The sequence below is a fragment of the Macaca nemestrina genome, chromosome 18 (assembly GCF_043159975.1).
Source record: "Macaca nemestrina isolate mMacNem1 chromosome 18, mMacNem.hap1, whole genome shotgun sequence".
Taxonomy (NCBI): domain Eukaryota; kingdom Metazoa; phylum Chordata; class Mammalia; order Primates; family Cercopithecidae; genus Macaca; species Macaca nemestrina.
The window spans coordinates 75,333,656-75,350,614 of NC_092142.1; the positions used below are offsets into that span (position 1 = coordinate 75,333,656).

Consider the following 16,959-nt stretch of genomic DNA (forward strand, 5'->3'; position numbering starts at 1 on the left):
TTGCAACCCTATTTAATGAGGATGATAAGGAAAAGGGTGGTAGGTAGTGATTAAATTTTGGTGGTAGATAGTTAATGTTATTCAATGCTTTCTAAATGCCAGGTACCGATCTAATATTTTATATGTCCTAGCTCGTTTAATTCTGATGGTCACCCTAGTAGGTGAATACTATTATAGGCAACTTACTTATAAAGAAATAGATATTAATCTACTTGTTCAAGGCTACTTAAAAGAGTTGAGGCAGAGTGAGGATGTGAACATGTGACATCATCTTCTAGATCCTGGGATAACTACCAATATCCCTTTTTTCCTGTATTACGAATCCTGAATTTTTTTTTCTGATGAAATGGCTTACATGTGTTGTGAGGCTCATGTTATTTCATTGTCCAATTGTTCCGGGGTACAAATGGGAAGACCAAAATGCCCATTTTTCTGCCATTTTTTTCTGATTATTACTGACATTTCTGAGCAACTGAACTAATACTACCTCCTATATCCTTGATTTAAGACATGGGTGTTAGGTACAAAGCCATCAGTCTCACAACCCTTTGTCTATTACACTGTACTCCTGCCAGAGATGAGATTGGAATCCTGGGCTCCCAGCTCTGGGGGCCTGCACAGAGGACCCTCAGAAGCCCTGATTCAGTGCTGGGGAGGACATCACCAAGAGAATCTCCCAGCTCTACCACTATTGCCGGAGTCATTCCTGGGCATGAATTGTGTATATTGAGGTGCCTCATAAGATTTTTATGAAGAATATTAGCTGGTAATAAAGCCACACCTCACCTGTACCCACATGACAAGTTATTTGACCCCGGACACCCAGCTAGTGGAGGGACAGTATATTTTAATTCTTTATATCCTCCATTATCCCCATGTAGTAACTAACTCAAAACAGAAAGCTATTCAGTGTTTTCATTGACTATTCATTTTAATTGTTATCAATGACTGAATCTAAATATAAACCAAACAACTCTGAAGACAAAAATTAGATAATAAATAGAGTTACTTTCATCTGTGACCCACAATTTGATCCAATAATTGAGTTTAATTTATTAGGTTCTTGAGAAAACGGCTCTAATAGAGTAGAAGGGTTTTTGCCCGTAACTATTCTGAGAAATGGAGCCAGAACAACATTCTTGGCAATAGCGGAGGGCAGGAGATGGAGTTTGCTACGAAGCCTTATTAGGAAATAATCAGTAAACAGTCATGTTATAAAAAGTCAAGCCATACACATAAATCAACAGTCATGCTATAAAAAGTCAAGCCATACACGAAATTCAGAAGTCCTTCCAAGTATTCTTATCCAATCCTTTTCCACAACCAGTCCCACCACAAAGTTAGGATATTCTGCCAAACTCTTTCAAGGACTTTATGAACATATGTGTGTGTACATTGAAATGTATAAACTAGTCATTTTTACATACCCACATCTGTGCACAAAATGCAAATGTGACTGGAAAATGAACCATGCTTATATCTCTATCAGCATGATATATAATAGGAACAAAATAAAACCATCATACTGTGGAGAAGGGTGGAAGTAAATTTACATGCTCACTTGAAATTTTGGTAACATAGAACAAATTAGCCATAGTATTTCACGTTGTCTAAACACTCATTAACATAATTTTCAAAACTAAAATAGATTCAGGGGCAAATATTCAGGGGATTGTTTATTTCTCGTTTCACAGAATAAAATGCTTAACAGAAGCTATTGGTATAATTGGCCAAGTGTTCAATGAGAGGTGTGCATTATACACAAGTGTTGATATGAAACTTTGTACATAGCAAATTTAGGATTATATAATTAAAAACATCCAAACATCCGATTATGGATCTAAACACATTGAAACCACTTGAGGGCATAGTTCATACAAGTATTTCTTCTGCTTTGAATTTTAATTATCTTGAATTCTCGTTACGGCATTGGTGGGAGTTTCTTTTGTAAATTACTCTAGAAATTATTGATGAGGAGCTTTGTGAACCACATTTGTTTTATGAAAAAATATTTTGTCTATAGTTAATTTTCTATGAGAATGGAGTATAGTTATAACATGATTTAAAATGTTTCTATTGTATAATTATTGGCTAACAGCAGATTATTTAAGGAGGTTACACTGTTGTGCTTCAGACATTAGGTTATTACAAGGTGCTACTAGAATTAGAAATTCCAAAATATGTGCCGCAAGATAAGTTACGACGTTATACTTACAAGGCTCTAACATTTAAACACCTACCTTCTCTTTCCTTGTTCTTCAGAATGTCAAAGTGGCTAAATTTTGGTTTTGACCAAGTGATTTCATTTTCATTTAGTGATTAAAAAAAGTCACGAAATCAATCTCATTTTTTCTATCAAATCACTTTCATCCATATTAATTTTAAAAAAGAATGAGTTTTGTTTTAAAGTAAGTTTTGCCTTTTCCCCTGGTCAGTAGTGTACATATTAAATTTCAAGACTTGCAGTATTTCATGTCCAAGATAAAAGTTGAGATTCATTTCATGCTATTCCATTAATGATGTTTTTTTTTTAAAGCTATCTATGAGCAGTCATGTGAAGCCTATAAGCACAGAGGAAATACTTCAGGGTTTTACTATATAGATTCAGATGGAAGTGGTCCCCTGGAACCATTTCTTCTATATTGCAATATGACCGGTGAGTTAATGAGCTTTTATTTTATAGTTAAATTTGCATGCATGTTTTAAATATGCAAAATTAAAATGAAATCAGCAGAATGTTGACCTAATTTGCAACTTGATTAAAATGTGTATTGTTCCTTAGAAAAACCGAACATAAATCTTAAAAAAATAGTTAAATGGTAATGACTTTAAATATCTTTTTTAATGCATGTGGCATCTGTGTAAAACATCTAATAATAAATGTTTCCAATTATGTCCCCAAACAAAAAGGATAGATTATTTCTGGGAGAAGATTGATACATGTAAAACTTTGCAGAATATTTACTTTTTAAATGTATGTAAACATAAAGTTTACATCTTCTGGAATTCTTTACTTACATGAATTTACATAGAAATTAATAAACATGGGAAATGTGTTTGATTAAATGCAATATTCGTCCATAATTTAAAACACTCAACAAATTACCAATTGAAGGAAGTTTCCTTATTTTAATAAAGACCAGAAAACCTTATAGCATATATTAGTTTACAGTGGAATTTGAAAGCTTTTCCTGTTACCACCTTTAATACCATTCTCGTCACCATTGTATTGGAGGTCCTAGACAGTGAAATAAAGGAAGAGAAAGAAATGAAAAACATAAATATTGGGGGAAAAAAAGACTCAGATTCTCATTATTCATAGATAATCAGGTTGTGTATTAAAATACTCTAAACAATTTACAGATAAACTATTAAGGTTAGGATTGCCATTGAACAATAAAATTAATTTTATTTTTGTATATCAACAATAACAATTAGAAAATAAACTTTTAGGAGATCATATTTTCAATAGCACAAAGTGTCTCAAACACATGGTAGTAAATCTAATGAAAGTTGTACAAGGTTTCTACACAGATAAGTATAAAATGCCCTTTAGATGAAACTAATATCCTAAATAAATGGAGGAATATAAAATGTTCATTGATCATGCCTGTAATCCCAGCACTTTGGGAGGCCAAGGCAGGTGGAGACCATCCTGGCCAACATGGCAAAATCTCGTCTCTACTAAAGATACAAAAATTAGCTGGATGTGGCACGCGCTTGTAATCCCAGCTACTCAGGAGGCTGAGGCAGGAGAATTGCTTGAACCCAGCAGGTGGAGGTTGCATTGAGCCGGGATTGTGCTACTGCACTCCAGCCTGGTGACAGTTTTTTTGAGACTCAATCTCAAAAAAAACCAAAAAACAAAAAACAAAAAAACAAAAAAAAGTTCATTGATTAGAAGACTCAATATTGTATAATATCAGTTCTTCCAAACTAGATATTGATTCAGTGCAAACCTAAATTAAAACTCAAGCAGGGTGTTTATTTATAGGTTGGTGTGATTATTTTGGTGAAAATCAACAAGCATATTCTAAAATTCATGAGTAAATACGAAGAGGCAAGAAGAACCAAGTCAATCTTGAAGAACAAATTTGAAGGATTCAACTCTACTAGATAGATACAGGCATTATACGGATAGCTATGTAAAGCTGTATATAATTGTCACAAAGATAGATAAGCCAGTAAAAACAGAATAGAGAATTTATAAACAGACTCACTCATATATGGATAATTGATTTATGGCCAAGGTGGCATTGATATGTAATGAAGGAAAGATGGTCTTTTCAACCAGTAGTGCTGCTGGAAATTGTACTTAAATGTCAGTAAAAGGAGTATTGATCTCTTCCACATCAAACACACACACACAAAATAGATTCTAGATGAACTGTGCTGTCTAACATGGTAGCCACTAGCCAGTGCCTATTTAAATTCTAATTTAATTAAAATTAATTACAAAACAAAATTACTGCATTTTAAAAATTTAAACTTAAATTTAAAAATTTAACTAAAATAGGATTAAATTACAGCTGGGTGCAGTGGCTTACACCTGTAATCCCAGCACTTTTGAGAAGCCAAGGCGGGGGCATCATTTGAGCCTAGGAGTTTGAGACCGGGCTGGGCAACATAGTGAGACCCCATCTCTATTTTTCTTTTTTTAAGTTTACTTTCTCAGTCTCTCTGGCTGCATTTTAACTGCTTAATAGCCTCCCGTGGCTAGTATGGAGTGTATCATTGTAGATGTAGAACCTTATCATTTGCTGAAAGTTACTTTGAGCTGAGATCAATGTAGCTGAGTGCTGTGTTAGAAGTCAGTATTTTATAGAGCAAAATCAAAGGAAAAGGGCAATATCATTATACCTTGAGGCAGAGGGTGTTGCAAAGGGAGATTTGGTACTAAAAACTGTGGAACATATCTTTCAGGCAGAGGAAACAGAAACTGCCAAGTTTTGAGACAGGTGATCTTACCAGGTGTGTTCAGAAAACAGCAGCAAACCTAGGGTAGCGGAAGTATGGTGAGTAAGTGGGGAGTAGGAAGAGAGGAGAGAATCAAGTAGGATGGGGAGGGGAAGAGTATGGGCTTCATGGCAATGTTGTAAGACCTTTGATTTTTTACTCTGAAATGAGATGAGAAGACATTGAGGAGTTTTAAGAAATGGTGGGATGCAATCTGACTTCCTTTAATTGGATTGCAACTGCTCCTGGGTTAGGGAATGCTTCTTCAGGAGCAGGGGTGGAAAGGAGTGAGGAGACTATGCATACCGTACTTTATAAGAGTTGGGAGACCGTTTCAAGTAATGCAAAAATCCAGTACTGATTGTACCAGAGAATAGCACTGTAGATGGAGGAAAGGTGTTAGATTTTTCTCTTTGCATACCTATGATGTGTGAGAAAACAAAAAGCCAAAAGTAACCACGCAGTTTTTGCCCTGGGTCATTGAGTGTTTGAACTGTTGTTATTTAAGATGCGATCAGACAAGGTTTAAGGGAAAGATCATAAGCTCTGTTTTACACTTTTTTTTTTTTTTGAGTTTGAGGTGTCTTGTTTCTCCACATTCAAACAAGATTCTGAGGAGGCATTTGAATTTGGGAGCAACCACTTCTTTATAGTAATGAATGTTTAGTTCTAAAAACTGCAGGTGGTGGCAAACTCTGTGCCAACACATATTTTGGCAGAAATTGCTATAGAATGTATTTTCAAAGGTTTTTCATTTAACACACTTGGTGGCTTCCATTTATCTCACAACCATTGAGGGCATTGCCCCATACACGAAAACAACCCAAAACAAATGGTGGTTCCTGCATATGTGTCTTCTCAATGAAGCTCTCCTGCCTGGACAGTACGAATGCCCAGACAGCACTGCAGGTGGTTCTGATCCAGAGCAACCACTGAGGTGGGTCAATGGAAAACATATCATCATGGATCTTCCCAAATGATTCTTATGTGTCCTTAGGTTTGGGAATCACTGTTTTAGACTTTATGGTTCTCAAACTTTAGTATGCACTGGCAACTCTGGTACGTGAGAATTAAACAACAAATGTGAGAGGACTTTACAGAGAAAAAGAGAGAAGACTTTACAAGTGTAAGATATGAATTCCAGTGCCAAAATGCTTTATTATTTTGTTTTCAGCTTGGATAGGTTGGGTTGTGAGTGAGATTTATGTAACAATCCACCACTGCAAACCTGTAAGTTCTATGTTCCCATAAATGCATCCGGAGCTATACACATACACATGTTATAGAAAGTTTCATTCTGAAATTAGACAGTGATAGGTTGATAAACATCTCTAGCCTTTGAAGCTTTAAGAAGCATGCATACACACACACACACACACACATACACACACACACACACACCCCCTATCCATTCTCATTGTTTGCAGTAGTTATGTTCTGTAAAGTAACCAGAAACACTGGATTAGAAAACACTGAACAAATTGCTCCTAGCAGGAAGCACAGTAAGGTTAGTTTCCTGCAAGCCTCTGGTCACAATGGTCTCATCCACCAATCAATACATAATCTTGTTTTATGTGTGTTTCGGGTTAAAGACACCTTATTTAATACATACTGTTGATTCATTAACATTGAGCTCATGGCCAAGAGCACTGTAGCTCAAGCTTGAGCAAAGCTTATCTCACACGTGTTTTCTTTCTAAGGCTCAGTGCATGCAGCCTTCTGTGCTTAGGAACTCGACAACATTTCTGGGAGTGGGGGGGCATTCTAAACAGCAAAATCACCAACCAGTAGCACAAAAATGCAAAAAATGTGGCACGTAATAGACTACAAATGAGACATTTGTTTATTGTATGAGAGCTGAAACAAGAAAACAGTGTTTCCTTGTTCAGCTCTAACGGGGTATGTGAATGTCAGGCAGGCCAAATTTTTGCGGCTCTGTATGTGTTCACAAATGACTGTGAAAGCATTGGGGTTACCAATGAATTTTAACAAATAGGCAACTTCACAAATAATGAGAATCCGTGTGTAATGAATATCGACTACATATCTTATGTTTATTATGGGTAATAATTTGGTAATTTATAGGCCATATGTATTTTTTATTATCTAAGTGATAAATTATCAATTTTATTTTATTGAATACATTATTTGCATTAAATCAACATTTACTTTTTTATATTACATAGCAAATTAATGTACCTTATTATAGAAAATGTATCTTTGATAAACAAATTATTTGGGGAAAAAATTGTAGTTAAGACTAAACAATTCTAAGAGACCTGAAGAGCATGTATGTGTGTGTAGAGAGAGAGAAAGAGAGAACAAATTCTATGTTTTAGGAGCTTAGATTTTGAAATGAGGTCAGATGGGTCATAGATACCAAATGAAAAAAAAAATGACTGGAGTCACTGGAAGTATGCAGAGATTAAAGGTGCTTCATTCAGCAAGATTATGCAAAAGTATTGATGAAAAAGAGGATATTCAGAAAATTTTTAAAGCCACGTAGATAGCAAGATATTCAGAAATACAGATACCCAGAGACAGCTAAATGTCTCCAGTAGCTCTGGAATATAGGAACATATTCAAGCAAAAATGACAACCCCAGAGTATTGCAACCCAGTGAGAAATACATGTTACTCCTTGAAACTTTCCTTATTGATCCAGTTTTGCAAATGAGGAAGCCAAGAATGGAGGAGGTTAAGTGTAGGAGGTATAGCTTGAAACTCTCTTTATTGATCTGGTTTTGCAAATAAGGAAACCAAGGCTCAGGGAGGTTAAGTGTAAGAGGGTGAAAATATTGGTAGGAATAGATCAAGCTCTGGTCTCTTTTCTCACAGCCTAAAAGTTTTTCCACTAGGAAGGGTTACCTTCTATGAGTATTTCATTGCTTGCAGCCAAGAACATATCTTCTAGTTACATAGATCACGTGTGGTGAAAATAAGACAAAATGCTGAATCACCAACTTGCAAATATGTGTCTTATTAAAAAATCTAGTTATTAGTCTAGAACTAGTGTCAAATGATTCCACATGTATTAAAATACCTCTAAGCATTATAAGCTAAAATATACAAAAAAATCTCTATTTTGAATGGATAATTTCTTAAACGATGTTAAAAGCTGAAATTTCTTTGTAAACAGTTTTCCAAACATAATTTAAAAATAATTAGTTAGAATAAGGTGAATCCCAGTGGCTGTTTCTTTTCCTTTTCTTTTCTTTCTTTTTTTTGAGACCAAGTTTCACTCTTGTTGCAATGGCACGATCTCAGCTCACCTAAACCTCTGCCTCCCGGGTTCAAGCATTTCTCCTGCCTAAGTCTCCCGAGTAGCTGGGATTACAGGAAGGCACCACCACGCCCAATTAATTTTGCATTTTTAGTAGAGATGGGGTTTCTCCATGTTGGTCAGGCTGGTCTGGAACTCCCGACCTCAGGTGATCTGCCTGCCTCAGCCTCCCAAAGTGTCGGGATTACAGGCATAAGCCACTGCACCCAGCCTTCATTGCTTTTTCTATAATGAAATTGTTTCATGTTCAAGAAGTTTCTCATTATCAAACATTGTACTGTAAGGATGATTGTTCCAGAGGGAAGAAATTGATGAGTGCTAGAACAGAGACTTTCAAGTTTTTCTAAAAGTGAAAACTCTATGGATTAAACTCACCCCTTCTCATGGCCCCATTACCGAGACTCCCGGGTTTAGTTTCCCTGACTCAGTAAGTTTAGAACACAAGGCCTGGGTCTCTGCATTATTAACAGGTACCCCATGTGCTTCTGAGATAGGAGCTCCTGAGATCATTTCAGGAGAAAGCTGGAGAGCTTAAGACTTATAATAGCATAATTATTTTTAGAGATTTCAATAATAAAGGCCTTCTTAACAGCTATGAGGGTTAATAAATAACTGTCCATTATTCAAATGCAGTCCTATTTACATCAGGTTTTGCTCCAGAAGGCTAGCTGTCTCCCCTCCTGTCTCCTGCTTTCCTTAACACAGCACTTCCTACCTGCTCTTAGTCTTTATCACATCTATCACCTTCAGCTATTAAGCATGAAGCAACACAAGCTTTGCAACTGTATTGCTTAAACAGCATGTTTTCTCTTTGCACTGTTATCACACTAAAAAATAGCAGCCAGCCTAAGGTAAATCAAGTTCTTAATTACTCAGTTGCTTTATTTACAAATAGTGAAATGTCTTCAGGAAAAGACGTGAGTAGACCCAAACTACCATTCAATGTAGACTTTCTGCCTATTTCAGCCATCTCTTATTCATTTCCCTGTCTCCTTACCCTCCCACTCTTTTTGTATTTAGTAAAAGATAATTTGTAATAAAGTAAAATCATGATTGTCATGCAGATATGAAAATAAAAGTTAAAAAAATTTAAAGATGTTTAAAATGCATTATTAATGAAGAAATTGGAAAGACATTACAACCAGTTCAAAGGAGAATCCAAAGAAAAGACATATCTACATGTTAGGAACACGGAAACAAATGTGCATATGGAGGCAACACTGGATTCATCCATGATGGGGGAGGGAAGTCACTAGAACCTCAACCAGGTAGAAGTTGCTTGTCTACAGACAAGAATTATTTGTTGTAAGGAAACAGTGCCTTTATTTCTGGGCAAAGACAAAAAAAAAAATGTCTGGCAACCTACGTTAAAGGATGATTAAATGTGTCTTGGAAGTTAGAGATAGTGAATAGCTCTGAAGAGATTTAAAGGCTTATCTCCCCCAGATGCATTTGCTTATTTTCTAAGAGTAATAAAAACCTAAGGGCTTGTACCTTCTCTCCTCTAAAGAAAATTTGTGACATTCCAAAGCCAAAGTCTCTCTATCACTCTATGGAGGGGAGGAGGAGAGAGCGTGCTAGGTACCCTCTGTAAGCCCAAGCCTCATCATTTTGTGATCCTCCTCTTGCGGTACAACTCCAGCAGGCACAGCTCTATCTAGCACTCACTGCATCTGCAGGTGGGAAATTGAGGTATGAGGGATTGATGCTGATGAGGTCCTCTGTGAGCAAATGGTCCCTGATTCAGAGGTCCTCTGTGTCTGTTAGTGTAGATGAGACAGGTAGGTAGGTAGTAGACAGATCAATAAACAGATATAATCTGTGTATTGGCAAGATAACTCCTTAACTTGCAAGTAGGGTAACATCTCAGGGCACTTCACAGTTCCAGACTTAACATTATTTAGCAATTCTATTAGTTATCTACAATTTATAGAATTATATAACAACTCAAAGGCAGCGAAAATGTCAGAGCCTCTGCAGCGTCTGAATCGGATAACCTAGGAGATTGTGCTCTAATCTAGACAATGCATTGTTTTTATTCATTCATTTGTTTATTCCCTCATGTCTTCAACAAATGTCTTCTGCATTTTGTATCAAGCCTTGTGCTATGTGCTGGAGATATGATTGTTACCAGATCAGAAACTATTGCTATTCTCATAGAGCTTGCAGACTGGTAGGAAAGACCGATAAAGTCAACCACAGAGTATTGAATTACAAATTGTGATGAAGTCTGTGTCTTTTACCACTCTTACTTCTAAGCAGGTGTTTGTAGAAACTTCAGATCACTCAACCATGTCTGAAAGAACAGTAAAGAGGCTCTAATTTGAGACTTTTCAGAGATTTCCAGATTAATGAAGCACATGAAGTTTGGAACCTGGCTTTTAAGGCCCCTATCTCTGTTGCTCAAAATCTATTGTGACAATTTCTTTGTGTCTGTTCTACCCTGGAAATCTAGATGGCCTGATAAGTGTGGCATCTGGTTAACATCATACCTTGTAGTGCTTTTTATTAGAGAATAAAATCAACTTACAGGGACTATCATAACATTGAAATATTTTAGAATTTCAAAAGGAAACGTTGATATGAGCTACTCTTTGATGGTTGCCGGGCACGGTGGCCTTGAATCTCTTGCAACACCTTTAAAAACCTTTAGAATCAGGTGTTAATTGTGACCCAGTGGATGCTAAACTACAGGGAAGTCTCACTCAGTGTGATCCAGAAGGGAAAGAGACAAAGGCTTCAAGCAGGTATATTGTCCGCCTCTCTTGGTAGCTAGCTTCTTCTTGCATGCCATTGATTTACCACAAGAAAAGGTGAATGGTTTTTTTGAACAAAAGAAACAGAGTCCAACAGAGGCTAGGCTGTCGGATTTGTCTAGTTAATAATAACCTTAAACTTCCAATAGCCAAGGTCGAGTTGGCTGAAATTATAGAATTTCAGACCTCGTTCTGCCAATTTAATTTCCAAATTTGGAAATGGAGGCCCAGGTTTTACCTGACTTTCCTAAGGGCACAAGATGCATGCCAGATCTGCAACTCAGATCTCTTGATGACTTCTACATTGTACTGCTGGCCACCTGTAATTTCATTGGCTGGTAGATTAAGTTCTGTTTGAGAGCATTCTACTGTTGAAGGGTGAACTGAAATGCAAGAGGGAAATGCAAAAATAACAGCTATTGTTTCGCAGAAAAATAATAATCCACACGTGGAAGGCAATAAGTCTGTGACGTTAGTCCAGCCTCCTTTAGCCCACCTCTCTAGTCCAAACTGATGACTGGGAAAGGAATGGGAATGAAATTTTCAAAGTATACCTCCTTATTTGGATTGTTGATCCATATGAATGCCTTAGCTAAAAAGAGGGGGAAACGTTTTGCCTACTATTACTGTTTTTCTCCAATTTGGGATATTCCTCTGTATTACAGAAGAGTTATGTGACTTAACAGCACATATGTAGTGGAGTTTTGACAACTTTCACTCTTTTTTTTGCCTACTAAATCAGAGACTTTTTGATTTATCTGTTCTTGTGTCTGCATATATCACAGAAAATATAGTATAAAGTCTATTACTGGTAAAGTTGAAGGGCAGATATCATATGCCTGTTGTCTGTTACAAACATTGTGGGATTTTTATTTCATCTAAGAAATTTTGGTAATCAGTATGATGGAAATGTTTACAGGCATTCAGGAACCAATAGTGATAACTCTATAACCAATAGTATATACTCAAAGATATTTTACTTTTGTGTTAGTTGAGATTCTGTGTCAGATGCATACAATTCAAAAGAGTAACTTCCTATTGTACTGTCTAACTGTGCAGATCACATGATATCAAAGTGAATACTTTACATTTAATTTTAAAAAGATGCACACTCATAGTTAAATGTTGATTAAAGAGGTATATAGAGGGCTACAAAATTTTGACTTTATTTTTGCTGATACTATGAATAGTAGTTAAGAGTAGAAAAGTGGCTGCTTACATTATGTAACATAAACTATTTCATGAATTCTGATATGCACTTTTTTTCATATTGTGATATCACTGGATTTTGGATGTGTTGATGAATAATGTTTTGTAGTTGTAATAGGCAGCATTTTGTCCTTTCTTGCAGTGAAATAAAATAATGATGCATCTTTAAAAAGATGAAATATCAGATTCAGTGAAATAAAATATGTCACAAAAAATAATCAGATTTCCTAATATTTTCATCATAAATATTGTGTGGCTAAATTATATGAAAATGTTAAATAAAATCACTGTAAATGCATGGCAATAGTATATATTTCAGGAAAAATAATCACTTACCATAACTTAACAATTCTGAGAATCCATTTGTGTTGATTCTACCTCTCAGAGAAGTTTGATGATTAGAAAAATTTGACTCAGATAAAAGGTGATTTTGATTTTCTTTATTTATTTTAACTTTTGCAGACTAGTGATGGTCTCCTCTCTTTCTCCCCCCATTTCTGCATACAAGAAACTACATGGACCATCATACAGCACAACGGCTCTGACTTAACAAGAGTCAGAAATACTAATCCAGAGAACCCATATGCTGGGTTTTTCGAGTATGTGGCCAGCATGGAGCAACTTCAGGCCACTATTAACCGTGCGGAGCACTGTGAACAGGAGTTTACTTATTACTGCAAGAAGTCACGGCTGGTCAATAAGCAAGGTCAGTAAACCATAGTGTCTGTCTTGTTGCACACATCACATCATGCACTTATTCAACGAGCTCCTGAAGATTTTAATTCTGCAAAGTGGTGGCATCTAGCCACTGAGGGTATATGATCTCGCATTCTTAGTAAACATGTCACAGTCTGGAAGTCACAAAGATGCTTCTGCCTGAAGAAAAGAACAAGGTCAATTTACACTGAGCTTTATTCAAAGCCTTGATTGCTTTTAAACTCTCTTCCTGGCCTTAATTGGATAACTTTACAGCAAAGGCCTCTTTCTGATACTCAATGAATGCATAGTGTTTATCCCTGATAAAGGGCAAGTGACACGTAAGGTTTATTTTATCGTGGAAAACAGCTAATAAAAATACGACTTAGTTTTCTGAAAGTAAGTATTCTATGTGCCTCTTTTTCATGGATTGTTGACAGCCTCTGGGTATAATTGAATATTAGAAAAGGCTGCCAGAGACACAGTTGATTCACTAGTTCAAGGAGGAATCAGAAAACTATCTTAACTCTTTATTTGATTCTACTGTGAATAACCAGTCTGCTCCTGAGTTCTGGTTTTGGTCTTATGTTTTCTTTCTTTAGGGTGTCTCATTATGTCAGAGCCTCTGTTCCCATGTTCCCATCACATCTGCCTTACAGTAGGCCTTAATGAGCTAATTCTTTTTTTTTTTTTTGAGGCGGAGTCTCGCTCTGTCTCCCAGGCTGGAGTGCAGTGGCACTATCTCGGCTCACTGTGAGCTCCACCTCCCAGGTTCTCGGCTCACTGCGAGCTCCACCTCCCGGGTTCTCGCCATTCTCCTGCCTCAGCCTCCAGAGTAGCTAGGACTATAGGCGTCCACCACCACGACCGGCTAATTTTTTTGTGTATTTTTAGTAGAGACGGGGTTTCACCATGTTAGCCAGGATGGTCTCGATCTCCTGACCTCGTGATCTGCCCGCCTCGGCCTCCCAAAGTGCTGGGATTACAGGCGTAAACCACCGCGCCTGGCCCCAATGAGCTAATTCTTGAAGTACTGCAAGAGCTTTCCAGCTGGCCTCCTAGCTTGTCATCTCTTCATATCTTCTAACCATCCAATGCAAAATCCAAAGTATTACTCTCTGTTAAGAAAATTAACCTTTAAGAAATGCCGCTCCCACTTTTAAGAAACACAGTACTATTTAAGAAGGTCTACCTCCTTTCTATTATTTGTCTGTCCGACACAGCCTGTTCTGCTGGATCCTGGAATTGCATATTCTGTGTCCACCCTGCTTGTGTAACCCTCATGCCGTCCTCTAACACTTATTTTCTAGCAGTAGCATTGAGGTGTATTTTTCTTCACATATTACAGAAAATTCTAAGATATCTGTACAATAAAGCAACTTTTTTCATGTTCACTCCTGCTTGTCCTAAGAAGGGCTGGAGTTCCAGATGGAATGACAAAAATTTAGAAAGAAATTTGTTTCATACAGGAATAGCATATGTCATAGAAATCATGCAAAAATGCTGAACTGTTGTTCTGACATTTGAACCCTGCATTTCTGATTCTCTCTCTATTTACTCTCCACCCACTAAAAATCAGATTATTTTCTCCCCTATGACTGACTACCCCCTTGCCCTTTTTCTCCTCTTTCTCCTCCTCATTTTCCATTTTCAGAATGTTCTCACTTGGTCTCTACCCCTCCAATCCCATCTTTCTGGAACCCACCCAAAACTTATCTCCTCCTGAAACCTCAATTCTATGTGCAAATGAGGATCACACAGTTGTAGTTCGAAAGCGTAAGATTTACAGCTGGAGGTGTGGGTGTGTTTCTCATTGGCTAGGTGCATCTAAAACATAGATAGATGAAACTTTGATTACTGAAATGGACGAATGGTTAATGAATCTCAGTCTTTGTTTTCTTTTCTCTGAAATGGGGCCAATGATACCAGCTTCACAGGGGTGCAGTGATGTTTGGGTGGCATAGTACATACAAAGTGCATGGCATGAGCCCCCCTCATTTCCAGCTCTCCGGGGCATTGTGGCCATAGTGAACATACACAGTTTAGTTTCTAATGGGTTGTTCATTGTTGCTAAATATTCATCTTAGAATTAAGAAAACCAGATAAGCAAATCTGGAATGGTATTCTAAGAATAAGAATGGTAATTATGGAAGGGTAAATGAATGCTATGGAACAAAATGAACTCAGGTCATTTATGTGGTCACGCAGTATATGTCTTTCAGTATTTGGCTTATTCTATTTAGAATAATGCCTTTCATGTTCATCCATGTTGTCACAAATGGCAGGACTTCCTTCTATTTAAGGCTGAATGATATCCCATTTTGTGTGTGTGTGTGTGTGTGTGTGTGTGTGTGTGTGTGTGTGTATCACGTTTTCTTTATCCATTCATCAATGGACAGTTAGGTTTCTCCATATCTTGGCTATTGTGAATAAAGCTGCAATGAACATTGCAGTGAAAACATCTCTTCAAGATACTAAAGGATGTTATGCTGAGTGAAATAAGCCAGACACAGAAAGACAAATACTTCATGATCCCACTTATATATGGAATCTAAAAAAGTTGAGCTCATAAAAACAGAGTGAAAGAGTGATTTCTAGGGAAGGGGGTTGGTGTGGAGATATTGGTCAAAGGGTACAAATTTGCAGTTGTAAGATGAATACATTCTGGAGAGGTAGTATACAGAATGATTACTGTAGTTAACAACAGTGTATTGTATACGTGAAATCTGCTGAGAGACTTGATCTTGGTATTCTCACCATAAAAATATAAAGTAGCTATGTGAAGTGGTGGCTATGTTAAATCATGTGATTGTGGTAATCATTTGAAAACATTGCTTTGCACACCTTAAATGTGTACAATTTTTATTTGTTAATTTTACTGCAAAGCTGAAAAACAAAACATAAGAAAATACAAAAAGAAGGATGGTTATCAAAGTTGACAAAGAAGTCAAGCTGTAACAGAACCAGAAAGCAAAATCCCTGAGGGACTGGTGAGTAAACATCACACAGAGTAAAGGGGCTTGATATGGTTTGGCCGTGTCCCCACCCAAATCTCACCTTGAATTGTAATAATCCTCATGTGTCAAGGACAGGGCCAGGTGGAGATAACTGAATCATGGGGGCAGTTTCCTCCATACTGTTCTCATGGCAGTGAATAAGTCTCATGAGATCTTATGGTTTTATAAATGGGAGTTCCCTTGCACAAACTCTCTTGCTTGCCACCATGTAAGATGTGACTTTGCTCTTCCTTGCCTTCTGTCATGATTCTGAGGCATCCCCAGCCATGTGGAACTAAGAGTCCATCAAACCTCTTTTCTTTATAAATTACCCAGTCTCAGATATGTCTTTATTAGCAACATGAAGACAGACTAATACAAGGGTTGACACAGAATGTGTCAGGAATCGCCATATTTAAGGCCAGTTTTGCCTGTGCACTTTTTTTTTTTTTAATGCTTCCCTCGTGTTTCAGGCTCAATAACCAGTTTTAGAAAGTTAACTCCAGAAAGGCGTGGAAGAGGGGATCCTGAAAGGCATGGAACGTGGCTAAATACACAATTTTTTCTCAGGTTGGTGACCTCATGATTCATGTGGAATAGATTTGAGGTGAAGAGAGTTAAAAGAGCTGAGGTCACAATAAGAAATATAATGGGATAGGACAGGAAGTTGTTTTCAGACAAGCTAGATTTAGAGTTTCAGATCTTGGTGATTTAGTGTCAAGTGATAATGATGCCATACATGAATGAATAAAGTGAAATGTGTATGAAAATATGTTTTCAACTGCTGGGGATCTGTGACTCAGATCACAGGAAGGATGATCAATGGGAATGCTCAAGTCATTTAGGATTTTAATTATGGGAGGTGGAATGTTCCACCATATCCGTGGGTATTTTTTACCTTTAATTTTTATTTCTCAGGATTTTAAAAATTCATTCCTATAGTTATTTATATTCCTTAGTACATTTTCTTTAAAAGTCTTGGATTGAACCAATGTCTGATACCTTAAAAAACATTCAGTGATTTCTATTTTATAGGGAAGACAGGAAATTTAGATGTGGGAATA

At 36.9% G+C, this 16,959-nt stretch overlaps 1 protein-coding gene across 3 annotated transcripts in view; it reads left to right on the top strand.

Moving 5' to 3' along the window:
* Window positions 1–16,959, top strand: part of LOC105491252 (contactin associated protein family member 4) — a 280,044-nt gene that overhangs the window by 202,593 nt on the left and 60,492 nt on the right. For all 3 annotated transcript variants that reach the window (XM_011757456.3, XM_071084990.1, XM_024795881.2), the window contains 2 exons: window positions 2,537–2,656; window positions 12,712–12,909. In XM_011757456.3, coding sequence (XP_011755758.2) covers window positions 2,537–2,656; window positions 12,712–12,909 — 318 coding nt within the window. The remainder of the gene's footprint in view (window positions 1–2,536; window positions 2,657–12,711; window positions 12,910–16,959) is intronic.